The sequence below is a fragment of the Equus quagga genome, chromosome 11 (assembly GCF_021613505.1).
Source record: "Equus quagga isolate Etosha38 chromosome 11, UCLA_HA_Equagga_1.0, whole genome shotgun sequence".
In the NCBI taxonomy this organism is placed as follows: domain Eukaryota; kingdom Metazoa; phylum Chordata; class Mammalia; order Perissodactyla; family Equidae; genus Equus; species Equus quagga.
This window is the reverse complement of record NC_060277.1, coordinates 13,155,383-13,182,402: the sequence shown is the minus strand read 5'-3', so window position 1 is coordinate 13,182,402 and position 27,020 is coordinate 13,155,383. Positions and strand designations below refer to the sequence as shown.

The window sequence follows — 27,020 nt, the reverse complement described above, 5'->3', positions numbered from 1 at the left end:
AACTAAGAAAAGCTAGGATAAGGCCTAAGCTTTCTGTATGGGCAATTGTTTTACTTTCTCTTCCATTTTAAGTTTTTTTAAGAATTCACAATATAGTAGTTGCAATTACTAAAATTTCATATTTTCAATATCTTTACCCAGATGATGACTGCACGTGTAGTTTCGTCTATGTAAAGAACATTATCTACAAAGATCATAACAATAATGATGTAATTAATGAATAACAGATATTTATAACTTTTCCTTTACTATTTCCACTTTAAAATGGAGGTAACTGAAGAATTTAATCATTTATCCTTGTGAGTCTGAAATATTTGGCAAGCTTCACCATTGAACATCACATTTGATTTACTAAAATATTCTCTTAATTGCACAGTATTTAGAGGCACAGTTCATTAAAGTCTGGATCACCTAATATTCCTTTCTGCAATAATTCTTCTATGTTTTCATTCACCCCACAAATGTTTATTGAACATTTACTGTATGCCAGCACTGTTACAGGCTCTTAGAACAGACTCTTAAAGAAAGTCTCAAGTGGTGTCATGCACACATGTGAATGAAAGAAAAGGGAAGATGATTTGTGAGTGAATTACTTTGTCACTGTTTTCTTCACCTTTTCACTGATGGATGTAAGCCACTTTAAAGGAAGGAAATTAAAAGCAGGGAGATGCTGGGACTCCAATCTACATCGGACTTTTAAAGTTGATCGTCTTGACTCGTCTCCTTCCCTGCCTCGGTAAGTAACAAGCCACTGGATGCTTCCATAGAGTGACTGTTTTTCTCCTCTGGTTAGTAACAAGCAAATATTACTTAATATTTTCTTCTGAGAGAAAGCATGATTGAAAAAGAGAGAGGGAAATGGGATTTGGGAGGGCAGGTCGATTTTGAAAAGGAATTTTCTTTCTCGGTAGAGAAAGAAAATTACAGTAAATATGAGAAATTAAATATCAACAAATGAATAAATTAAGCTTAATGAAATGCATTCTACTCTTTCCAGATATAATATAAAAATATTTAAAGATGAATTCTCTTACTGTAGCATGTGTCGTAGTGTTTTCTCTTTGGCATTCCTTGGCTGTCGCTATAAGGATAGCAAGGTTTATTGTGGAGACATTTGTATGTCTCCATGCTTGTAGGAAATTTCGTTCTAAACAAGGAGGAATAGTTAATGGGGTATGTGTGTGTGTGTGCACGTGTGTGTGTAGGAATTTGTAAAGACTAGAATACAAAAAATTCTAGTCTAGCCAATGTAAGATCTTTGCTTCATGAGAATAACTGAAAAACACATGATTCATCATGAATTAGAGGTAAAATGGAGTTACATTTTTGGACTTTGGCAGAAGTTAGATTCACTAAATTTCTACTTCTTTTATGATATGAGATCTAGTTTACTAAAATTACGTTAACATAAAATTCATTCCACCCTTCACTATATGAATTTCCCATAATGTAAAGTTTAGTGTAAGCTATGTATCCCAGGTATAATTATAATGCAGACTAAGTCCAGAGGTTCAATATATACAATTTTACATAGATCATGAAGTGTATTTGAAATCTATTAAGAATTATGAAAATCATAATTTCTCCCTAGTACAGTCTACAAGTTCAAACGTAAATGAATGAAAATGTCTTTATAAACTATTTAATTGTACTTCAATGCATTATGAACTAGTTTTAGATTATTTGTACTTCGGAAGATAACTGAAAACTACATAAGAGAAATATACTGTAGTCTTAAAGCATCATCTTATGAATAAATACTAGAATACTATGATAAAATCTGTAGAATGTCATTGATTTATTCTCACATAAACTCCTTGCTTTATTAAAATCACAAAATATTTTTCATATCAATTATCAGTCATAGATGTACCATCACAAAAAACACACCAGTTATCCAAATACACTATTTTTCTTGATTTTTATAGTTGAAAAATATGAGGCCATTGCTTTACAATATTTAAAACTGAAATGATTTACTAAGTCAATATAATAAAGCCATTGAAAGAACCTCATTTTTTACATAAGCCAAGAGCTGAAGATTTCAAAACATAAAAGATTTTTTTTTTTTGAGGAAGATTAGTCTTGAGCTAACATCTGCTGCTAATCCTCCTCTTTTTGCTGAGGAAGACTGGCCCTGAGCTAACATCCCTGCCCATCTTCCTCTACTTTATATGTGGGACGCCTACCACAGCATGGCTTGCCAAGTGGTGCCATGTCCACGCCCAGGATCCGAACTGGCAAACCCTGGGCCGCCAAAGTAGAAAGAGAGAACTTAACCACTGCACCACTGGGCCGGCTCCATAAGAAGTATTTTTAATAAAAAAAGAGAATTATAAAATCATGTGAAGGAGTAAGTTCATGTTACTAAGAGCCATTTCCAGTCTCCTATGTACTAGAGGAAACGTTACAGAATTAATGAAACTGACACTAACATGCAGGTGAGAAGAAATAAACAACCTTTGCTTAAGTCAGTTATCTGTTAGGTACTGCTATTAGTGTGGGCATTTTATATTCTAGTCAATCTTCTCTTAATACCCTGTGGCTACAAAAGCAATCTACAATGCCATAAGATGAGTAATCAACTCCTTTACACTGGGGGGGGAGAAAAATTATGAAGCCTAGTGAACTCAAAGTGCTTTACAGTTTATCTCACCTATATCGAAGCTGATTTTATAAGGAAAAATGCCTTAGTAAATACTATATACTTAACGAGGAATTTATAATTCTCTATATCCTTTCATGTATGTTTTCTCGTTTGAGCTCCGCATCTTGTCAAATAGGCAAATGAGATACAATGAACTCCATTTTTCGAAGAAGAAATTTAGGCTCAGAACCTTGCCTAAGTGAACAACTTGAAATTGGGATCCAGTGCTCTTACGCACCTACTTTACATTTCAGAGACTAAGTACCCATTTCAAAAAGAAGTTGACAGAAACATTCTACTGAATTCTAAAATTCCAGGTAGTAGTCCACAGAAGCCAAAATAAACTTGAAAACTTTTCCAATCTGATTTTTATTTTGAAAAGCCCAAGGAAACAAATCCTTGACTAATTTTTTAATATAATGGAATCCTTAACCTTAGTTTACTTATCTGAAATGTGAAGGATTGAAGGATTTTCTTGATATATTTATATCAAAAATTCTAAATTTCTGACATTAAGAATTAAATTGCATCTCAAATTTAAGAGGGGAAATTATTTTGACTTCATTCTTGACAAAATTATTGCTAGTTCTGATTTTACCTATTTATTGTAAGTAATAAATATTATAACATTATAATATATAAAAAGCCAATGCAGGGACAACAATTAAAATCATTAGCACTCTGAGCTCTAACAGAAGTTAATATTTTAACTCTATTGTGCTGTAGCACTATTTTAAAGCATATTCTGGAGTGATATATTATATAGCTACATAAGTCAAAATAAAATGCATTATCTATAGCATTATGATTTATAACATTGAAATTTCAGACCACTTGGGAGAATCGTTTGCTGAAGTCATAATAGAAACTCAAAAACTTACTTGCACTGTTGTTTTTTCGCCTTTGTTTTAACTTTCACGTGTTACTGTTCAGGCAATAGAAACTGATTTTGGATAAATAGAATTGCATCATCTTTATTCTTTAAACTATGATCAGTCTGGTGGTGTTAAAACCGCAAATCAAACAGAAAAAATGTCTGCCAGTTGCCCCGGGTCATTTCCTTACTCCCAACAATCTTCAGCATTTCTCCTGATATAATTAAGCAGTCTGTGGAGTTTTCCTGCTCTGAATTTATACTCAAAGTTTAGTTAAACAAAAGAAAAAAAGCCCAGATTGCTGCCTCACATTCTCCCTGGCACCAAAAAACAAGCCAGGACAGCGATAGAGAGCAACAGATTGAAAGGTTCTTATCTTCCGCCTGTCTGAATCCAGTGCTTTCTCCTCATGTTGTTGTCTTTCTAAAGAAGATAATGTCAACCTCCTTCATTTTTTTTTACCTTGCTCCACTGTCTTGGTTCTTTTCTCTTCCTTCTTTCCAGGTGCAGCTGCAAAGCAGAGATAAGGTTTAAATAAAAGTTCCAGATGGAAGTGCTGCTTCTGCTCACAAAAGCATTTTGTGACTCACTCAATGACAAATATTTCTTCTAAACAAGCTATTTTAAAGCTTTTTCAACTTTTCTCATTTGTCTATAATTCAATTGAAACCTATCTAATCTTAAAGAATTAGAGAAAAGAGAAATAATCCCTTGCCTTTTTCTTACTAGCTTTTCCACACTCTTTTCTACTTTATTCCTTTATACTCCACCCTGATAAACAAGCTCCACAGAGAATTGCACTTGACAGGATGTGATTAATCGACTTACATTCCAGGTTATTGCTGGAGTCATTTAGTGTCTTGAAAATGTCAACTAGATGCTCCTTTAAATTCAAGCTTAATATAGCTTAATCAACTGAAAGGACAGTGTAGTCACACTTGAGATTCATGTAAATCTTAAATGAAGTCATCTCAAATCACAAGAAACCAAAAGAGAAATGAGACTATTGTTCAGGTTCTGTTTCCCCTGAACTACGCTCTCTCTGAGATTTATTTCTGTCAGTGGAGTATTCACTGTTACCCGTTTATACATCAAGGCAGTAGAAATGATTCACACAAAATCACTGTAGCCCACGGAAATAACTGATTAGAGTAAGGATCTTCAGAGGACACTAGCATCTATTAGATGAAGGATGAATGGGGATTGAATATTGCGATCACACCCAAGCATCACCCACAAGAGTCGCAAGGAGGAAAAATGCAACTTTGAAATGAAGAAATGTGGTTGTCCCCAACTTAACCCATTGATGAAACCTAGAACCATTCATTCTTAACAGGACTTCCAGACATTCTGTGCTTCCCAATGACATGCAGTGTGATGATGTCTACAGTATCATCTCTGAAGTCTTCTTGCCAAAGTATCATACTGGAATCCGGTTAAGTCAAAGATTTAGCTTTTGGTTTAAAGAAAAACAGAATATAAAGAACATAATAAATAATATTCTGAAGAAACAATTAGAGCAATCAAAAATGCCTGCAGTGTAACTGACTATGATCTTTTCAGAAAGTTAATGTCGCAAATCAGAGAATGAGAGAGAGGAAAGAGCAACTTTTTTACAGAAAACTTGCTAAATTCACTCATTGGTTATAATAGTTCATTGTTGATTCTTTTTAATTTTTCAAGTAGATAATTTTGCCTGTGAATAATGTTTTATTTCTTACTTTTCTATTCTTGTACTTATTATTTCTTCTTCTCACCTTAGTGCAGTTGCCAGGATATCCAGTACAATGTGTAATAGAAGTGGTGATAGCAGACATCCTTGTCTTGTTCCAATTCTCTGAAAAATCTTTCCAGTTTTCTCTATTGAATATGAAATTTGCTAATGATTTGTATATATCTTTCAAATTAAGGAAGTGTCTTTCTACTCTAATGATGAATTATATCAAATGCATCTACTATGATGAATATAATTTCCCTTTATTCTATTATTCTGGTTAATTACATTGATTAATATTTTTGAAGCTGCATTCTTGAAATAAAATCAACTTGGTTGCATTTTGTCTTTCGCAAATATTATCAGACTTGATCTATTGCTATTTTGTTTAGGTCTATGACTCTACATTCACAAGAGAACTTAGCCTGTTGTTTCCTTTCTTTTTTGGGTCTTGTTAGGTTTTGTAATCAAAGTTATTCTAGCTCCACAAAATGAGTGAATGTTTCTCTTTTTCCATTCCTGAAAGTTTTGATGCAAGATTGGTGTTAATTTTTCCTTAAATGTTTGAAAGAATTCACTTGGGAAGCCAACTGACTAGAATGTTTTCTGGGGAAAAGTTATAATTATGGATCCAAAATATAAATTCTATTAAAATTTCAATTTTTTTTGAAAATGTTTCTGTTTTTTGTTGTCTGTAGGATTTGTAATGATGCTCCCTTTTTATTGTCTTGTATTGCTGTGTTATGCTTTCTCTCTTTTTTCTTGATAAGTTTTCATAAGGGTCTATCGATTTTGTCAGTTTTTTGTGAGGAATATTGGCACAGATTTTATGTGAGATGCCGCCACAGTGTGGCTTGATGAGTGGTGCTAGGTCCGTGCCTGGGATCTAAAACTGCAAACCCTGGGCTGCTGAAGTGGAGCATGTGAACTTAACCACTATGCCACCAGGCTAGACTCTATCAATTTTTATAAAGAATCTAATTTTGACTTTGTAGCTTTCCTTATTGTACTATTTAATGTCTATTTCACTGGCTTCTGGTCTTACATTTTCTATTTCACTTCCTTCTACTTTCTTTGAGCTTCATTTAAAATTTAATTTAAATTAAAAAATATATTTGCTTCCTAGATATTTTGATTTTCAGCCTTTATTCTTCACTAATGAATATTTTTAGAGTAGATTTCACTCTAAACATTGTTTAGCTGTATCCCAAGTTTCAATGCAATGTTTACATCATACATTAGTTCATATATTTCCACAATTCCACCGTCCTTTTTTCTTTGATTCATGGGATATTTAAAATGTATTGCTAACATTTCTCACAGAACCAAGCATTGTTTAAGACATAGTAAGCTGTTGATATATATTTAATTGGTGATTAAATGTATTAATTGACAAATGAGACATATTGATAATTGATATTCTGAGTTGAGAAAGGAAAGAGATCAGTGTTGTTAGCGGTTTTCCTAGAAGAGGAAGGATTTTAGGTGTAGCCAATAAGATGCAAAGAAAGGCAAAGAAGCAGGAAAGCCTTAGGTGTACCTAGAGGAAAGTGAATAAGTTTAGATGGAGCAGAGGTTCTCACAGAGGAGATATAAGATACTCTAAAAATGGAAAATGAGGGGCTGGTCTGGTGACATAGTTGTTAAGTTCGTGTGCTCAGCTTTGGTGGCCCAGAGTTTGCAGGTTGGGATTTTGGGCACGGACATGGCACGGACATGGCACCGCATGGCACGCCATGCTGTGGTAGACGTCCCACGTATAAAGTGGAGGAAGACGGGCATGGATGTTAGTTCAGGGCTGGGCTTCCTCAGCAAAAAGAGGAGGACTGGCAGTAGTTAGCTCAGGGATAATCTTCCTCAAAAAAAGAAAAAAGAGTTAGACTTTATTATGTATATTTTAAGGAGCTAGTAAGGTGTGTGATATATTAGTCTCCTCTATGAATGTTCTCTCTCAAATCAGTGGAGAAATAAAACACTGATAATTTGCAATTATAATAGAGCCCCATGGGCATATAGTCTTATTCATAATTCCTTTATTGTGTAGGAAATATGTAACTTTCAATTATTTTATTTTAATCCTCTGAAGAATAAATGTCTCTCAGAAAACAACTGTAAAATGACTTACACATAAAGATCAAGTTTTCTTTTCAAAGGAGGGTTCATAATTCTTTGCACTCATATTAAGTAGAGTAGCATAGTCCCCTAAGGTACTGGGCTTTGTAACTCAGAAAAGATCACTGAAAATGCTGATTCTCTATACGGAAATGAACACCTTTTGCATGAAACGATGATCCTTTCATTTCTGGTTCTGAAGTAGAATTCATCAAACCTAATTCTATGGGGAACACACTTTAGGAATAAACAGCTCATCTAAGCAAGTGGATTTTCTAACTGCCTAGAATCAAAAGAAGACCATAATCAATTTCTCTTTCTGTACTCCAGGGTACCTGAAGCCTCCTTTGGTGCCTACAGAAATTCTCTTTGCTTTGCATTTAGAGGAGTCCACTTTAGGGAGGAAAATAATATACATTTGTATTGCACTTTTTCAGAGATCCCAACTCATACAAAGTAACCAACACTCTTAGACAGTAATGACTGGATTAGGGATAGTCCTGAGCTAAACTGTGAGATGGAGAAGTTGGTTTTCTGTAGTTCCAGGCTTTTATTTTATTATTTACCCTTCAATTTTCTTTAGGGACCCAATTCTACAGTACAATTCAATTACCTTTCTCCTTTCCTGTCCCTCATCACCCACAAAGCCTGTGATGTCTGCCTACAAGCAGTGGGGCTGGTACCTGGGCAGTGAGGCTTACCGGGAGATGGGGTATGTTAGAATCCTGGTAAAGAAGTGAGGGGTGGCAGGGAAGTATTTTGCAGTTTGAAATGTCCCTCATATGACATTTATACATTACTTCTGGGATGTAGCCCACAGCCTTAGCATGACAAACTATTATTTCCAAGGATATAAGAATATAATGTTAATAAGACCAAGGTTTATTCAGATTTTAAAGGTACCGCTTGGAGATGTCAATGACTGAAACAATGAATAAATCATTAATTGAGGAATAAAGTCTTACATTTTGGATATAAGGATCTTTGTATATATCTTGTGGAGGAGAGCCTTCTTACCACTTCTCAAACGATGCTAACTACTCAATCTATTCACAAGATCACCCCCTCCTGCTAGCACCTTCCCTAATCTTACTGGTATTTTTGGAATTATTAGCAATATGGTATTGTTGTGGTATTCAAATCCTGTCATATCTGAAGATGAAGCTGGAAAGGGAAATAGGAGTCAGATCTTGGGGTATTCATGTCTTTTGTTTGTTTTTGGTGAGGAAGATTGTCTTTGAGCTAACATCTGTGCTAATCTTCCTCTATTTTGTGTGTGGGACGCTGCCTCAGCATGACTTGATGAATGGTGTATGTAGGTCCAAACCCAGGATCCTAACCCACAAACCCTGGGCCATCGATCAGAGAGCATGAACTTAACCACTATTCCACAGGGCCAGCCGCCCGGGACTCATGTCATTTTAACAACTTGGACTTTATTTTATGGGCAACTGGGAAGAAGAGAGTTTTAGATTAAGAGTGGCTAACCCAGTTTTGTGACTTGATAATTTACTATGTCTGTTGGGGAGTTCTGGCAAGACGAATGTTAGTGAAATAAAAGTAAAGACATGAGGGCAGCAGTGAGATCATTACAGTGGTTCAAGGATAAGATAATGAAGGCTTGAATTAAGATGGAAGTCATGGTTATGAATAGAAAGAAGTATACTCAAGAATAGTTAGGGGGTAAAATCAGCAGATCTTCAAGCCTTTTTGAATAATCAGGTGAAGGAGAGAAAGAGAAAAATCAAAGATCACCCCCAGATTTCTAGTGAGCTGGAGGGTGGATTGTTGTTTCACCAATGACACTGAAAACCAAGTTGGGAAGAGGGAACGAGTAGTTTAGGTTAAGACACATTGAATTTGAAGGTGTTTATTGGACATTTGAACAGACAAGCCTGACATTTTCAGCGAAAAGCCTTTTCATGAAGCCCTGAAATGATGACATAGAATTGGGAATCTTCAGGATATAGGGCAGAGTTTCAACTTTGAGAGCAGACGTATCTCACAAAGAGATTGTATAGAATGAGAATTTCAGAGGACTAATAGTTCAGAGGACTAATAATGAAATCTGGGGAAGACCAATAATTAAGGAGCAGAAAAGAAAAACCACAAAAAATGTCAGAAATATAGGTCAGAGAATATGGGGAGAACCAGGAGACTATGCTGTCATGATAACCCAATAGCAGAGAAGCTTAGAGAAGAAACAAAGTGGTAAATGCAAGTGAGAAGTCCAGTATGTGAGGACTGGAAAGGTTCCATTGGTTTAGAAATGATAATGTCATCAACAGCAGCCAGAGCATCAGTGACACTGTAGAGACAGGAGTTTCACCTTTGTGGGAAATGAGAAGCATCCCAAAGAATGGCTAAGGTGTGGAGGAGAGAAATGGCAGAGAGACAGAGATGGGAATCAAGAAAAAGTAGTTCTGAAGCTGAGAATAATATTTCCAAAATGAGAGGAGAAGCAACAACAAGAAAAAAGAGGATGCCACAAAACAGTGTAGATGACTGATTGAGGAGGACACAACTGGAGAAGCTGGTCTTGAAAAGCAGGATAAACACTTTACCTCTGAGATTAAGAGAGATGGCTATAGATTAAACAGGAACACCAAGCTACTTCTATCCTATTTCTTCTTTCATTCCTAGCCATATTTCTTCAGCATCATTGCTTAAATCTTTCATTTCCTCTTCCCTCAATCAGTTTCTCATCCTTAGCTTTCACTTGTGCCCCTTCCCTGAAAATTCGCTTCTGATAATCATTAATAATTATCTAGTTGACAAATCCAATGACTCAGTGACCACCATCTTGAAATGGTTTCCTTTCCTGTGGTTGCTATAACACCACAAACAATTCCATCTATTTTTTTTAATCTCTGACCTTTTCAGACACTTTTTTCTGCTTTTTCTCTTTGACTGTCTTTGATCTTCTTCTTCCAAACATAATTTCTCCAGAATTTGACCCCAGCCCTGTTCTCTCTCTAAGCCATCTCTTCATGACTAGCTCATATACTCTTACTTTTTCCACCCTTAACCCCACACAGAGGGTGCTCACATGTATATAACCAGTCTTGTCACTGTCTGGCATTTAGAGTAATCTGTGTGAAGTTAGTTGCATGTACCACAGCACTTTAACTTAAATATGTCTTATCTTAATTTTGCATTCCCTCCCCAAACTGCTTTTCATCTTTCTTCTTAATTTTATTAAGAATATCAACAGTACTCTTCTAGCACCCAGTCTGAAAACTTATTATTATCATTAAATATTTTCTCTTTTTTCCTTCCCATAGTGGGTCACTTGTCAAATTCCTTTGAATCTGCTCCTATAATAGTGATCACATAATATCCATCGACTCCAATCTCATACCCAATACCATGCCCTAGTAAGTGTTGACTACTTTATTGCAAAAGCTTCCCAATTAGCTTGCGTCTTCCCGAAGCAAATGTCTGAATGTTATTCTTATATTTACAATTTTTCATTGACTCCTTATTGCCCATGGAATAGAGTCCAATTTTTAAATCCCACCCCTTTTCAGCATTATTATCCCAGGTTCTATTAATTCATACCATGTTCTTGACACTATTGCTGTTCCTCATACACATCCTGCAATTTTCCACCACTTTGCCTTGCTCTGTTACCTATGCCCACAAAACCCTTCCAATAAATGTAAGATATCCTTACATACAATTATGTATGTAATTATTGCATAACAAAATCATATCTGTTATTTAAGGCTTAACTCTAAAGTCAACTTGTAAAGTAAACCATTTGCTTTGCCCCAGGTGAGAATAATTCTTAAACTCTTATGGAACTTTATCTATATTTATCTCTTTGCCCTGTTGGCTTTCAACCTGGAAGCATGATTAAATCGAAAACTTTTAGCTGATAGCAAACAGCTCAGTGACTCAATAAAGATTCACATTTTTCAGGATTTAAAATTGTTCAAGAACAATATTAACATCTAAATTTTTCTTTAAGTTTTCACTCAGTATGTGATCCATAAATATATGTTGAATGAAAGTTAAAATGATTTGAAAGCTGCAAAACAGATACAAATCAGTAAGACGATTACCATATGGATGATTAAATATTATATATCTCCAAAGCAAATATGACTTAAAAGTAGGCTTACTAGTGAGCGATTTATACTAGACATAAATTGGCACATTGCAATTAATTTGAAATATTATTTTTTAATTTTGAAAATTTTAAAGCAATCATAAAATCAGTAACATTGCACACACAGTTCCTAGTTCAAGCCTTAACATAGAAGAACAATTTCCAATGTCTTAAAAACAAAAATAACTCCCAAGTCACTTTCTACTCTACTTATCTATGAAAGAATAAGAAATGGACACCTTGCAAAGTATACTAAGTGTTATAGAGATTAGAGGCTGGCTACTAAGTACATGATGAAATAATATGTATTTTCTTTGCTTTTTTTTAATTGAAGTATAATTGACATGCAACATCTATTAGTTTCAGTTATATGTGATAGTGATTCGATATGAAATTATCACCATGATGGTGTGATTGATTGTCAGTGAGGAGGTAAGAGACAGAAAAACTACTTGACAAATAAGAAAAGTCTCCTTTGACTTTTATTTGTAACTTGTCAAATTGGTAAAGCCCTACTGAGTTTAAAAAGCTTTGGAAGGCATACTTGTTTCTGTTCATGCCCATATGCAGAATCACATTTATATTAAGAATTCAGGTATGAAATATAAGATTAAAGGCAAAGAGTTGGTGCCAATAGTTTATTTTCATAAACATATTATTTCTCTTCTTTCATTTCATGTTAAGCCTAGCAATCAGTCTACTTAACCTAAACCAACATGGTTGGCCTTACTCTAAACTCAGGGAACATTTTTGTTTGAAGATTCCAATGAGTTCACTAATTGAGGGTTCAATCTCAATTCAGTAACTCTGCTCACTCCAATTTGACCAGAGTGGACTCCAGACTATGTGTGTTTGTGTTTCTACCTAAATAACCTAGCTCCAAGTGATTCCAAGCCTGTGCATGGCTTAGTTAGCAGTACTAGAATCTTTCCTTCTTAACTCTGTCCGCAGACTGTCCTCCACAATCAGGGATTCCTTAAGGCCCAGTATCTGAAATCTAATTCCAGATGAAAGCCATATACTACTATTTGGATATTCCACTTGCCTGACTCTTAGCTACAGATTTTGAACACAACTTTGCCTCACGTTTGTTCTTGCTTTTAACATGTATCAATATCCTGGCCTTACATTCACTTACTGGGCCCTTGTACACTTGTATCCATCTCTAGATCAATGACTGTCTCTGAATCTGTATTTAGACCTTTAGCCTTTGCATGATACCAGGCATTATTCATTCTGAAGCAATCAGGTTTTACCCACATTCCGCTTAATGCCAACAAGAAAAACTGATTTAAAAATAAGACATCACAAAAGAATGAGATGCATTAATTTGAACTTTTGGTGAATTTACCACTCTGCCTCTTACAGCACATTGATAGCCAGCAAAAGATGTCACACAATGATGACATCACAAATAATAGGTTATTAGCAAAAGAACTGATTAGGAACCAGATTTTATTCCTATCTACTGTAAATTCGGAATAATATAGAGAGCTGTATTTGAAAGAGGGCATCCATTAATCTCAGTAACTCTATCTTCTAATTATTACCTTACAATATAGTTTATATTTTCCTTTAAATATTTTTTATCCAATTTTTGTCTTCCTTTAGACACATACATGTATATACTAATTTATATATTAACTAATATATATTAATTTATATTATACTTTATTAACTAATATATACACTTATATTGTATGAGTTTATACCCATGTATTCCTTTATATTCGTATACATAAATTGCATGTGGATATGTGTCATATATATTTTACATCTCCCTGCAGTCCTAATATATGTTTTCTTTATAGACTATACGCAATATAAGAGTTTTTTAGGAGAAAAATGTTATACTGTTTTAGTGGAGTATGTGTGCAAGGCTGTATGAGTAGGTTTGTGAGTGGATCTTAAGTAAAGGATTGTTAAACTGTCTCTTGAGACAGTTCCAAAGACGTTGGATACATTACTGATTTCATTTCTATTTGTAAAACAGACAGAATTACAAATTTCAGAATTGTTCCAGTTTATTTTGAATTGAGAATATGTAAAAATTTTCATCATGATGATTATTTTTAATGTATATTAATGTTCTTAAATATATTCTTAAAAATGTCTCCTAAAGGAAGTCAATATTCACATAATTAGTTGCTTCTGAGTAGACAAGACAAGAGAAGTAGCTTTGAAAACTTAGGTTCCAAACTTCCCAATATGTTTCTTAAAGCAAAATGTCCCCAAGTGAGCGTTCCAAGGAACACGTTTTCTAATTTGGTATTATTCATGCGCAAAGTGAACATTGCTCAAGTCAGTTCTACTAGTCAAAGTTTCATCTGTTCGAGCCCTAACTTCCTAAGGCAGTATATTGAATTTGAATGCTCTCCAGATGATTGGGATCCTATTGAGTTTAAATAGCTGCATTTCTTCAATTTTTCAAAAACTAACTTGCATTTGGACTATAATTACTAGTTTTAGTTTATGGCCTTAAAGGAATAAAACTTCACGTGAGAACAGTGAAGACAAAACCTTGTTGATATAGATACTATAAATCTTGTGCGAAGTGGATTTGTTTCCATATCAATGAAATAGCAAAATCAATAGAGCTCTCTATAAGCACTAACCAATAAATTAAGGTAGAAACCTTAGCAGAAATAAGACACTCTCATGAAGTCTTTTTCCTTAAGCTCCATTTACCTTTTTTAGTTGAGGCAGCACCAATCTCTTCTTTGGCGCGTTCAGTTTCTGCAAATTCAGATATTAAAGAATGAGAAATGGATATCAGAGATGCCAGGTTGATATCTTATAGTATTATAACTCAGACAAGACCAAAGCTGCCCCAAAGATGAAAGGTGTGCAGCTCCTGACAGCAAAGCAAGCAATGGCAAAAGCCACACTATAAAGTGCTTGTATTTTTTTTTTTTTTAACTAACAAACTTTCTTAAATAACAATATGGAAACTCTCTTCCAAGATATGACTCTGTGCTATTAAAATGTTATGCTTCTAAAATTAGGGACCATGAAAGAATGTGGCTTATTCCACAAAATACACTGGAATAGTAATTTATTAGTTTACAGTCAGATCTAAATGATGTTTGAGTTGTGGGGAATAGCATTTGAAAGGCCTTCTTTGTTTAGCCTTTAGTTATGGGGATGGAAAATAGTATTTAACCTCAATCAATTAGCATTATATTATAAAAGATTAGCCATGATATTATAGAAAATTCCATTTGAACACTGCTTTGAAAGAGAGAGAAAACTAAACAATAAGAAAGGCCCAAATGTCTGCTCAGAGTTTCTCTGGATACCCAGTGTGGAAGGTGAGAGAGCTACCATGAAGACATAATCTGAAGTGCTGGTCCTTGCACAAAATGTTGGACCTCAAATCAAGGCTAATTAAAGTTGACATTTTCTCTAGTCCATAGGAAAATAAGAAAAATAACAATGAGCTAGTGAATTTTTACAAAGCTCTCTTTACTCATTTTATTAACCTTACATTTTTTGAGGCTGTTCTCCTTGGTCATCCATATTTTTATTTTTATTCTTATTAGTACGCATATATTTCCCTCTCATTCATACACACTCAGCAGCTGACGCTCTGGGGACAACCAAACAGCAGGGGTCTTCCTGCCCCCTTGGACTCCCAGTGCCGTAGACCTTGCGCTGTGAGAGGGATAAGCTGTCAGAAGGAGGCCTCCACATTGCTTTCAGGTTTTCATTCCACAACGTTAGATACCGCAAGCATCACAATTTGAGCCCAGGCAGAGGTTATGTAAATATGCTCTTCTCCAGGCTGTCTCAAGACCCTGAGCTCCAGGACTAAGCAGAACTCTGACTGTTATATGCCTTCCAGGAAAGACTTTACACGTGTCAGGGCTTCTCACACTTAAGCATGCATCAGAGTCACCCAGGGAAGCTGTTAAAACACTAACGCTGGGATTGACTCAGTGGGTCTGGGGCACATCCTGAGAATTTGCATTTCTAACCACTTCCCAAATGATGCTCATGCTGCTGCTCTGGACCATATTGGAAACTGATTACCAAACTTCCCCTAAGAGACAATAGGGACAATCCCCCTGTGATCCCCATCCTTATTTACTTCAGTTACTACCACGAGTCTAGGCGTCCAGCAGAAGACAGAGATACATGGCTTCATATTTCTCCTAAAAACAGACCCCTTTTCAAAGTCCATCCACTGTCATCTCTCTATCATAGCACATGCCCCCGTAGCCTCAGTCTTTTCTCAGAATGCACACTTGGCTTTCTCCTTTTAACCAAACCCTAGCTCCCCAAGGACACCACATCCCCTACAAGCAATCTTCTAAAACAGAGAATGTTTTTCCATCCGCTCCATACCAAGGTGTCTGGAAGTGATGTATACCTCTTCTGATTACTTCTCAACGACTGTTAGCTCCTTGCTTCCTCCAAATCCCTGTTCTTTTGAACTACACGCTATCAGGTTGCACCAGGCTCTCTATCTTTTTTGTTGTCATTAATTAACATTGTGGTCGTGCCTCATCAGTCACTGAATCTGTTTTTTCTTGTAAATGCCTTTAATAACAATGTTTCATTTTGTTTTAAAAATAAGGAAAGCTTCATGAATTTGCCTGTCATTGTTGCACAGGGGTCATGCTAATTTTCTATGTATGTTCCAGTTTTAGAATACATGCTGCCAAAGCAGGCACAATGTTTGTTCAAAAGTTGCAACAAAGTTGAGAACGTATACTTAGTAGCTAGATCAAACGGTCCCAGGACTTCTATTGCATAACAATAATGCCTACAAACTAATCTCTGTTTTTCCTTAGAAGTTTTAAGTTTCCTTTGTTAAGAATGCCAAAATATTAGCTAAAATGCTACACAAACATTATCTTCAAAAATGTTTACCAAATCGGATTGCTCTTCAGTTAAAAAAATGTGATTCTGATACCTCAGTCTACACCAAGCTTAGCATTGCCAAGCGAATTTTAATGTGATGCAACAGGCAGAAATGGTAACTTCAATCTAGCAACAAAGTTTTTCAAACACTGACTATTCAGTTGACATCTTACAATAAATTTAACATCTTTCACTGTATATTTCAATGAGATTTGGTAGGTATGATTTGGCCACCAGTGCAACTCTAAAAGCACTGTTATTATGTGTCTCTAAATATTTTAAAGCATCTCTATTGTGCTTTCTATTCATATTTTCTGTTCTATCACTAGTTATTTCATTAAAAATTTTCTAGTTTAACCTATATTGATCAACTTATATTGACTTATATTGATCAACAATGTTCTTTTCCATTTCTGTAAATATATTTAATCCAGTAAAGTTAAATGTAAGCAACACATGGAATCCTTCACAAGATAAAATTGCCTTATATATCAGATTGAACATCATATACTAGAAAATCTATAGAGATACCAATGAAAAAAAGATCAAATGACCCATTTCTAGCCAATGCTATTTTCTTTTTACTTTTTCAGGATCAAGATTTTATTATGAATATCTGCCACTTTCTGCCATCCTTTTTAAATTATTTTATTGAGGTTATATTGGCTTATAACACTGTGTAAATTTCAGGTGTACATTATTATATTTCAGTTTCTGTATAGACTATACTGTGTTCACCACGAATAGTCTAGCCTTTATCCATCATCATACTTATGTGCCCCTTTACCACTTTCACCCTTCCCCTCTAGCAACCACTAATCTCTTCTCCTTATCTATGTGTTTATCTTCCACATATCAGTGAACTCATATGGTGTTTGTCTTTCTCTGTGGGTGAGTAGTACTCCATTGTATTTATGTGTGTATATATACACAATGTATCTATATCTATACTACATTTTCTTTATCCATTCATCAGCTGATAGGCATTTGGCTTGCTTCCATGTCTTGGCTTCTTAACTCATTTTCCAATGCCAACATTACCTTGATACGAAAACCAGACAAGGACAACAGTAAAAAGGAAAACTACAGGCCAATATCACTGACGAACATAGATGCAAAAATCCTCAACAAAATATTAGTAAATTGAATACAATACATTAAAAGGATCAAATACCATGATCAAATGTAATTTATTCCAGGGATGCAGAAATGGTTCAACATCCACAAATCAATCAATGTGATACATCACATTAACAAAATGAAGTATAAAAATCACATGATCATCTCAATAGATGCAGAGAAAGCATAAGACAAGATCCAACATTCATTTATGATAAAAATTCTGAATAAAATGGATATAGAAGGAAAGTACCTCAAAATAATAAAGGCCACATATGACAAACCCACAGCCAACATCATACTCAATGATGAAAAATTGAAAGCTATTTCTCTGAGAACAGGAACAAGACAAGGAGGCCCATTCTCAACACTCTTATTCAACATAGTACTGCAAGTTTTAGCCAGAGCAATTAGGCAAGAAAAAGAAATAAAAGGGATCAAACTGGAAAGGAAGAAGAAAACCTGTCACTATTTGCAGACGACATGATTCTCTATATAGAATACCCTAAAGAATCCACCAAAAAACTATTAGAAATAATCAAAACATATAGTAAAGTTGAAGGGTATAAAACCAACATACAAAAATCAGTTGTATTTCTATAAACTGATAATAAACCACCAAAAAGAGAAATCAAGAATATAATCCCATTTACAATTGCAACAAAAAGAATAAAATATCTAGGAATAAGTTTAACCAAAGAGGTGAAAGACCTGTAGACTAAAAACTATAAAACATTGTTAAAAGAAATCGAAGAAGACGCAAAGAAATGAAAGATGTTCCATGCTCATGGATTGGAAGAAATAACATAACTAAAATGACCATACTTCCTAAAGCAACCTACAGATTCAATGTAACCCCTTTCAGAATCCCAATGACATTCTTCATGGAAATAGAACAAAGAATCCTAAAGGTTTATATGGAACAACAAAAGACCCTGAATAGCCAAAACATTCCAGATGGAAAAAAGACAAAGCTGGAGGTATCACACTCCCTGAATCCAAAAATATGTTATAAAGCTATACTAATCAAAACAGCATGGTACTGGCAGAAAAACACACACACACAGATCAATAGACAGAATCAAGAACCCAGAAGTAAAACCATACATCTATGGACAGCTAATTTTCAACAAAGGAGCCAAGAACATACAATTAAGAAAGGAAAGTCTCCTCAACAAATGGTGTTGGGAAAATTGGACAGCCATGTGCAAAAAAATGAAAGTAGACCATTATCTTACACCACACAGAAAAATTAACTCAAAATGGGTTAAAGACTTGAATGTAAGACCTGAAACCAAAACTCCTAGAAGAAAATATAGGAGGTAAGCTTTGTGACATCAGTTTTAGCAGTGTCTTTGTAAATGCCATGTCTACTCAGGTAAGGGAAACAAAAGAAAAAATAAACAAATGGGACTACATCAGACTAAAAGCCTCTGCATCGCAAAGGAAACCATCAACAAAATGAAAAGACAACCCACCAACTGGGAGAAAATATTTGCAAATCATATATCAGATAAGTGGTTAATTTCCAAAATAAATAAAGAACTCGTATAACTTAACAAGAAAAAAATGAACAACTTGATCCAAAAATGGGCAGAGGATATGAACAGACATTTTCCCAAAGAAGATATACAGATGACCAACAGGCATATGAAAAGATGTTCAACGTCACTAATTATTAGGGAAACACAAATCAAAACCACAGAAATATCACCCCATGCCCATAAGAATGGCTACAATTAACAAGACAAGAAACACCAAATGTTGGAGAGGATGTAGAGAAAGGAGAACCCTCACACACTGCTGGTGGGAATGCAAACTGGTGTAGCCACTATGGAAAACAGTACGGAGATTTATCAAAAAAATTAAAAATAGAAATACCATAAGATCCAGCTATCCCACTAGTGGATATTTATCCAAAGAACGTGAAATCAATAACTCAAAAAAGATTTATGCACCTTTATTTTCATTACAGCATTTAACATTTTTGCAGATTGTTACCATCTTCTCCACTCCTACTACTGTGAGATTGCATCAACAACCACTCTCAACCATAGCTGCACATTAGAATAAGCTGGGGAGGTTTTATGTGTCTATGAGTTCAGATGTAGTAGATCTGGGGAGGACTCTAGAATTTTGAGGGCTTTGAGATTCTGAGTTAATGAGATAAGGCCTAGGTATCTGTATATTTATAAGCTTCCCAAGATATTCTAATATTTAACCAGGATTGGGAGTCACTTATAAACACAGTCCATGCAACTACACGATCTCTCATTTCTCTGACCTCCTCACTTCCAAAAACTAGAGACTCCACTTCTCTGATCACTACCACCAACATACTTTTGGACTTTTCTTTTGCTGCAAAAATTTTGCACCAAAAAATCCTAATCTCTAGTACCATTTCTTCCCTTTATAGCTCACCTACTCCCGAACCTTCTCTAAATAGTATCTGACTCCATCAATACTTTCATTCCTTTGTTCTTACCACTTTCTTAATGCCCCAGATCTTTCTCACTTTTCCTTTTGCCAAGCTTATATTTAAACGAGCTGTGGTTAAATCACTCTCTTATTGTCTGTTTTCATAGTCAACTGCCGTAATAGTTTCCTAGGGCTGTATTTAAGCTGTTGGGTGTCTAAAAAACATGAGAAATTTATTCTTTCACAGTACTGGAGGCTGGAAGCCCAAGATTAAGGTGTTGGCAGGGCCTTCTGAGGCTCACTCTGAAGACTCTTGGGAAGAATCCTTCTTTGACTTTTCCTAGCTTCTGGCGATTCCTGGCGATCCTTGGCATTCCTTGGCTTATAGCTTATCACTCCAATTTCCCCTTTTATGCTCCTGTGGCTGTCTTTCCTCTGTATGTGTCTTTGTGTTTCCAAATCTCTCTCTTTGTATAAGGGCACAGTTATCGGCTTCAGGGCCCACTCTAATCCAGGACAACTTCCTTTTAACTTGGTTACATCTGTAAAGACCCTATTTTTAAATAAGCTTACATTCACAGCTACTGAGTTAGGACTTCAACATATCTTTTGGGGGGACACAATTCAACCCACTACACCCCCAAAACACCAGGCCTACTTTTTGCCTGCCGCTTGAGCAGCCAGCCAAACTAGAGGAAGGCCCCCACTCTGCTGCAGATCTCACTTGAAATGTCTAATCACAATATTTAAAAGAGTGGTCAGCACTGACCAGCAAGACTACCACAGACCTAGTGAAGTTGCATTCTCATTCTCCTAGATAACTGGTTCATGCATTCTCTTCACTTCTCAAACTTCCAGTATTATGCAAGGTAGAGGCAAGCTACTGTTGAGAAGTTCATAGAGAAAACAGAAGCAGACCACACTACCTAATCTTTTCACCACCTCGCCAGCACATACCTGCACCATTTGTCTTCTCTCCAGTCCCAAAAGATGACCAGTCCCTGCTCCTATATAATATCAATCCATCCATTTTTGCCCTGCAGCCCATCTCCTTTGCCTAGCCAAGACTTTTGTTCTTGCAATTATTGCTTCTATGTGCCACCTCATCAGTTTCCATTTCACTGATGCTTTCATATCAGCTCAGAAATGTAATATGTCACTCTTTATAACCATAGACAACCACATTCTTCACTTCGCTATGCTCCCCACCCCAACCACCTCATCTCTCTGTGGTCCATGACAGCATCCAGAGAGCTGCTGCACTCAATGTCACCGCTTCTGTCTTCCTATTCTCTATTTTTTTATTTGTTTAATTATGAAATATATAACACAAATGAAAAGTATAAAGGCAAATAGGATATATGCACATTTTAATTAATGGAAATTAAAAAATGCATGTCTTTCTAACACGTGCAAGCGTAAGAAATAAAATATCATCAAAGGCTTTGAAATCTCTTACTTATCCTACTACCATTGAATGCCTCTTCCGTCATCTCAGAATTATCATTGTTCCTAAATTTTGTATTAATCATTTCCTTATTTTTCTATACAGTTCTTTTATCACATGTACTTATCTCTAGACAAAGGCAAGACTATATAGATTGAATTATATTGTTTAGTAAGATAACTTTATATAAATTAAATTATACTGTTTAATTCTTATGATTTGCTTCTTTCAAAACATCGTGTTGAGATGCAATGTTAAAACAACTAAAGACAGAGGCCACTAGACTAGGGTAGCTCTAGTGCCTTTGTTAGCTTATGTAAACAAACCAAAGACAAAGTCAACTAGATTTTTCTGGAATCTGAAAAAATGAAACTCAGGAACCATAATGCTTGGGGCTGGCCCAGAGGCGCAGTGGTTAAGTTCGCACGTTCCACTTCTCGGCAGCACAGGGTTCGCCGGTTTGGATCCCGGGTGCGGACATGGCACCGCTTGGCAAGCCATGCTGTAGTAGGCGTCCCACATATAAAGTAGAGGAAGATGGGCGTGGATGTTAACTCAGGGCCAGGCTTCCTCAGCAAAAAAAAAAGAGGAGAACTGGCAGTAGTTAGCACAGGGCTAATCTTCCTCAACAATAAATAAATAAATAAAAGAAAAAGAACGATAATGCCCAAATAGTTAAATTTACCCAAATAAGGCAAACATTTAAGTTATAGTAAATAAAATTATTTATCTGCTTTGCTTCTGCCTCTTCTCTATAAAAACTTCTTCCCTAGCCTCAGCCTATGCAGCACCCCTAACCATTTTTTGATTTTGGCACTGCCTGATTCAAATCATTACTTAAATAAACTTAGTTTAACTTTTTACAGAAGCCATGTTGATCTGAGTAGCTGGAAGTGAAATTACTGGATCACAGCATTTGCTCACGTTTAAATTTTCCAGATGAAAGCTACATTTTTTGCCCCCAAATTTTACATTCACACCAATAATACGTAGAGTTTCTATTGCTTCATATGGTCACCATCACCAGCACGATGATTTTCTCTCATTTTTGGTCAATCTGGTATGTGTAAAATAGTACCTTGTTGTGGTTTTAAGTAAAATTTTATTATAACTAAGAGGTTGAACATCTTCTGATATGTTTATAGGCCATTTGTGTTTTGCTTGGTTTTGTTTTTGGTGCTTACTTATATGTTTTACCCATTTTTTTCTGCCCATTGTTCCATCAAGTTCTTTATCTTACTGTTTTTTATTTTTGGAGTTATTTATTTTTTGCAACTAGTCTCTTATTACTTATAAGTACTACAAATGCCTTTTCCAAGTTTGTAGCTTGTCTTTTATCTCTCTGTATGGTGGCTGGTAGTTAACTAAAGTTCATAATTTTAATATAATAAAACGTATCACACTTTTTATTGATGGCTTGAATTTGCATATATGGTTTTTTAAATTTTCCCATACCTCAAGAAGATATATAAATATATCTTCTTATACTTTCTTTTAACTCAGTGGCTTGATTCATCGTTACCATTTAAGTCTTTGAACCATCTGGAATTGACATTTTGGAATTTTATGAAGTGAGGGTAATTTCCGGTTTTTTTGTAATGAATACAAATTACATCAGCAACATTTAAAAATAATCTATCTCTTCTCTAACTGTCTGAAATGGCTGCTCTTTCTTATATCAGATATTTGCTCAAGTGGAATCTGTTTTAGGTCTCTTGTTTCTTGTCCTATTGGAAAACTCATTTAGATCAGCATCAATACCATGCTACCCTTTAAAACACGGTATCAGGAGACTGTTTTACTAATAGGACTCGAGTCACATAGTACTGGTCTCAATAGTCATTCTTCACAGCGCTACTGTGCTATGTTCATCATTATGCTTTCCTAATACTAAAATTTATTCCTGATTTCCCATTTGAAATCCTCTTCTTGTCCTTCCTACTTCCTCATGTCTAAATCGAACTCAGATTCTACTTCTGCTAGTAATCATCTATCTAGTTTAGATCTCTTTGAACCAAACTTGATGAACATTCCTGAGCTCTGAACCATGGCATTCTCCAATTTCAGACCAACACCCAGGACACCAACCTTGGCTTTACAAATAGGACTAAACAAAAAGCACATGTTGCTCTACCACAAAAGTCAGTCCCAGATCTCTCACGTTCTAGTTTCCCTGGTACTTAAGCCTCCCTAAACCATTATCCTGACACTGTATCAGTACAATTTTGAGTTCATTCAGTCAGCATCATCTGTGATTTGGGTAGTGCTCTTATAATTTATTACCCAAACTGAGTAAGTGAAAGAAGAAGCTAGTAATAAGTATTCTGGAGTAATATAAATATGGATATGAAGATTGTCCTAAACGACTGAGATACATGGTCATACATGTCATGCAATCTGTGGTCTAGACACACCCCATTGACATCAGATCTATTGGTTCAGGCCCATAAATCTTTTTTCCTAGTAATTTCCATTACAGAGTATTTAAATTGAGTCCAAAAAAAAAAAAAAAAAAAACCCATGCCACTTTTCTAACTAATATGAATTGTCCTCAAATATTCTTCTAATATTATATAACTGAATAAATTCAAAGGGACTTTATTTTTAAAATTCTGCATACTGGCTTCTCCTGAATGATCCTGACCTGTATTTGTAAATCAAGTGATAGATATCTGACTCGCACATTTAGGTATTGAAATGTGGTTAAGGTGATAAACACAGTCAGGTTTGGTGGCTAAGAGTAACACAAAATCTAGTCCAGTGCTAAAATCAAGGGATGAAAAATGCCTGAATACTGCTATTTTATAAACATTTAGACCCACAATTAAAGATGACTAGACTCTGGCCCTGCCTTGGTCTGGTGCCTTTTTTGCTCAAAATTCAAACTGGCCGCAGGCTGGTTAAACATGCAGATGAAATACATGATCAGAGCCCCCAGGTCCTTGATATGAGGAACGAAGTGACATACAGCAGTGCTTCCCAGGGTCTTGAGGAGCACTGGTCCTTGAAGTATTTGAAAACCAAGCGGCGATGTTGTCAAATATATTTGCTAAGCATTGTCTGCTACATTCCTTCTTGAAGATTCACCAAGGAGAGTGTTAAAGATCTGAAATCCCTTAGAGTCTAAAAATCTACCTGTTTGGCCCTCTTCCTGTGGGGAAATGACCAATCCTACTGTCAACCTTCATGTCACTATCCAATGTGTGGGGATGCAGGTGCAGTAACTGCAGGGAGGGAATTGGGGGTGTTGAGGCATTTTTGTTTGCACTATGATAAAGGAATCTCTGTTGACTTGCAGAAAGTGCAAATCTAGGTTTGGCATCGGTGCTTGGTCCAAGGCACTCTTCCTCTATCCACATAACCCCTGACGCATAACTTTAGACTTGGAGGCATTAAGTGTCCCTCTGTAATGCTACATCACTGAACCAGAAAAGGTTCACGATTCAAGTTGACGGTACCATGAGAACCTCCACTCTGGAATGATACAGCTTCCAAGCTTGTCTGAGTCCTCTAGTATTTTTTCCGCAGTCATTCTGGTTTCCTCAGAACCTAGAGGAAACATTTCCACACCACAAATTCAATTCTCATGCTAGTTATTTCCTTTAATTGAGTGCTAATGACAAATCAACTTTTGCTTTTTCCATGGACTTGCCCTAACCCTGTCAATCTCAACTGTTCTTTTTAATTCAATGCTATGGAGTTGTATCACACAAATATTTCATTTATGCTAATTTAACTATACATCTCACTCTCTCATTTCCTCTCATAATTTAAGATAATGTAAAATCTTATCCTGAATGTTCAGGCTGTATACACAAAACAATGTGCACCATACTATATGAATAATTTAGGGAATTTTCAAGAGTATTTGTAATGATATGCAATTTTCACCTTAGGCATTATCTCTACAAATAACCCATAGCAGCTATGTAAAAATTCTCCTGTAGTATGGTTTCAAGACCAAAAAAACAGTTCTTAGTTGGTGAAATGGATGGTCACACTGTTAGCAGAGAATTTAAACAATTTATGAATTATCTCTAATTAATTTCTGTATTTCAGGACAATGCCCGTGTCAAGTCCAAATCTCTCAACCACGGAGAGTCTTGAATATTAATTCTTTTGAAACTTTTATATTGGATCTAAGATGATCTGGCAATGTAATTTGCTAATTTCCTGCAAAAGATGCTGATCTCTTCAAAACTTGATTGGATAGTGTGTTTCACAGATAGCAGAACTTACAGGGTTTTTTTTTTTTTTTACTTCAAATGAATATTTTTATCTATATGTCACATTTTTCTAGGAATAAAACGTTCATTTTCAGAGTAATCTTCAATCTAAAGTTCTCTACCAGTGCTCCAAAATTATCAGTTTTGTTTTGTTCATTTTCTTGATTGTGCATTTCTACAGACTAAGTAGTAGCATACTAAAGACTCCATAAAACAGAGTTCCAATCAGCTTTACATTCAACTAGGAATTTTAATGGAAATATAAATGAAATTTTAGATTTATGTTAAACCTCTCTTTCAAAGTCTACATCTATGCGAATATTTCCAAGTGTAATTTTTTTTTGAAAAGACATTCCCATCAAGCTACTCAATATTATATTTTCCAGTTTTTCTCTGATATAACCAGCAATGATACACTCTGTCTCAAAAACCCAGCACTAAATAAAACATGAATCTGTTTTATGTATTAGTACCGTCTTTAATACTCATGCAGCTCTAACCCAAAAGAAAAATATAAACATATTTCATTGTACATAGAACTGAGGTTTAACCATAAATCCTATATACAAAGCTTAGAGAAGCTAAAAGCATATTTTTTTCTAAAATCAAATACAGGCAATATTGCCCAAATAATTTTTATTAATGGCAATCTGCTAGGTGCTTCATCGAATTGAGAAATATAAATAAAGAAATCAGATTTCTCCCTAAGCATACTGTCAAAGCTACCATTAATGCAAATGCTGTGGTATATTGGAGTATCAGTCAATATTTCATAATCTGAGGATATAAACCTTAAAAGAAAATTATGACATTACAAGAGCAGTAGTTAATAAAATTGTTGGGAGCTTCATTTCATTAAAGACACAGTGACTTTCACTGGTAGACAAATTATGTTGCCTACTATTTGATCGATCAATCAATAGGAAAATTAAGTCTGATGGGTATAAGAAACTGAGGAGATCACTTGTCATTCTGCAAAATGGAAAACAAAAATATAAACAACTCAAAAAGGGGTTAGGGTCTGGACAAATTAACATTTACAAATGAAAGCTCTATAGATAAATTTTAATAAGAATGAATTCACAGAAAAGACAAGGATGAGTGATTATACATATTATTTCAACACAACAAATAATCATAGAAAGAAACATTTGGTAAGCCAGCCTCAAAAATTAGCATTAGCATTGTCCATAGCAAAAAACTGAAGTGAGTAAGCTGCTGAAATACACTCATTCATTTTTTTAAATTTTATTTAACATACTTGCTTTTACTTGTTTTTCACTTGGAGCTGTTAAGGACAAGAAATAATAAAGTCTAAATTAATTACATCGACTTGTTTCTCTCTAAAACCATTTTAAGGTTATTTTGTTTAAAAGACTGTATTATAACCTTGAAGACTAAAGGAAAAATAGATCTGAGAAAGCGAGAATACAACTCATTTTCTTTGATATGCTTTAAATACGTGCCATGAACCATAGATTT

At 35.2% G+C, this 27,020-nt stretch overlaps 1 protein-coding gene and 1 non-coding gene across 2 annotated transcripts in view; both read right to left on the bottom strand.

The window, feature by feature from the left end:
* TRDN (triadin) overlaps nucleotides 1-27,020 on the bottom strand; it is a 390,616-nt gene that overhangs the window by 121,354 nt on the left and 242,242 nt on the right. The window contains exons 19-21 of the mRNA XM_046675186.1: nucleotides 26,800-26,826; nucleotides 14,151-14,198; nucleotides 3,985-4,032 (exon numbers count right to left, since the gene is read on the bottom strand). Coding sequence (XP_046531142.1) covers nucleotides 3,985-4,032; nucleotides 14,151-14,198; nucleotides 26,800-26,826 — 123 coding nt within the window. The remainder of the gene's footprint in view (nucleotides 1-3,984; nucleotides 4,033-14,150; nucleotides 14,199-26,799; nucleotides 26,827-27,020) is intronic.
* On the bottom strand, nucleotides 16,033-16,134 carry LOC124248043 (U6 spliceosomal RNA). The gene has a single exon (XR_006890925.1). It is a non-coding gene; the product is annotated as a U6 spliceosomal RNA (small nuclear RNA).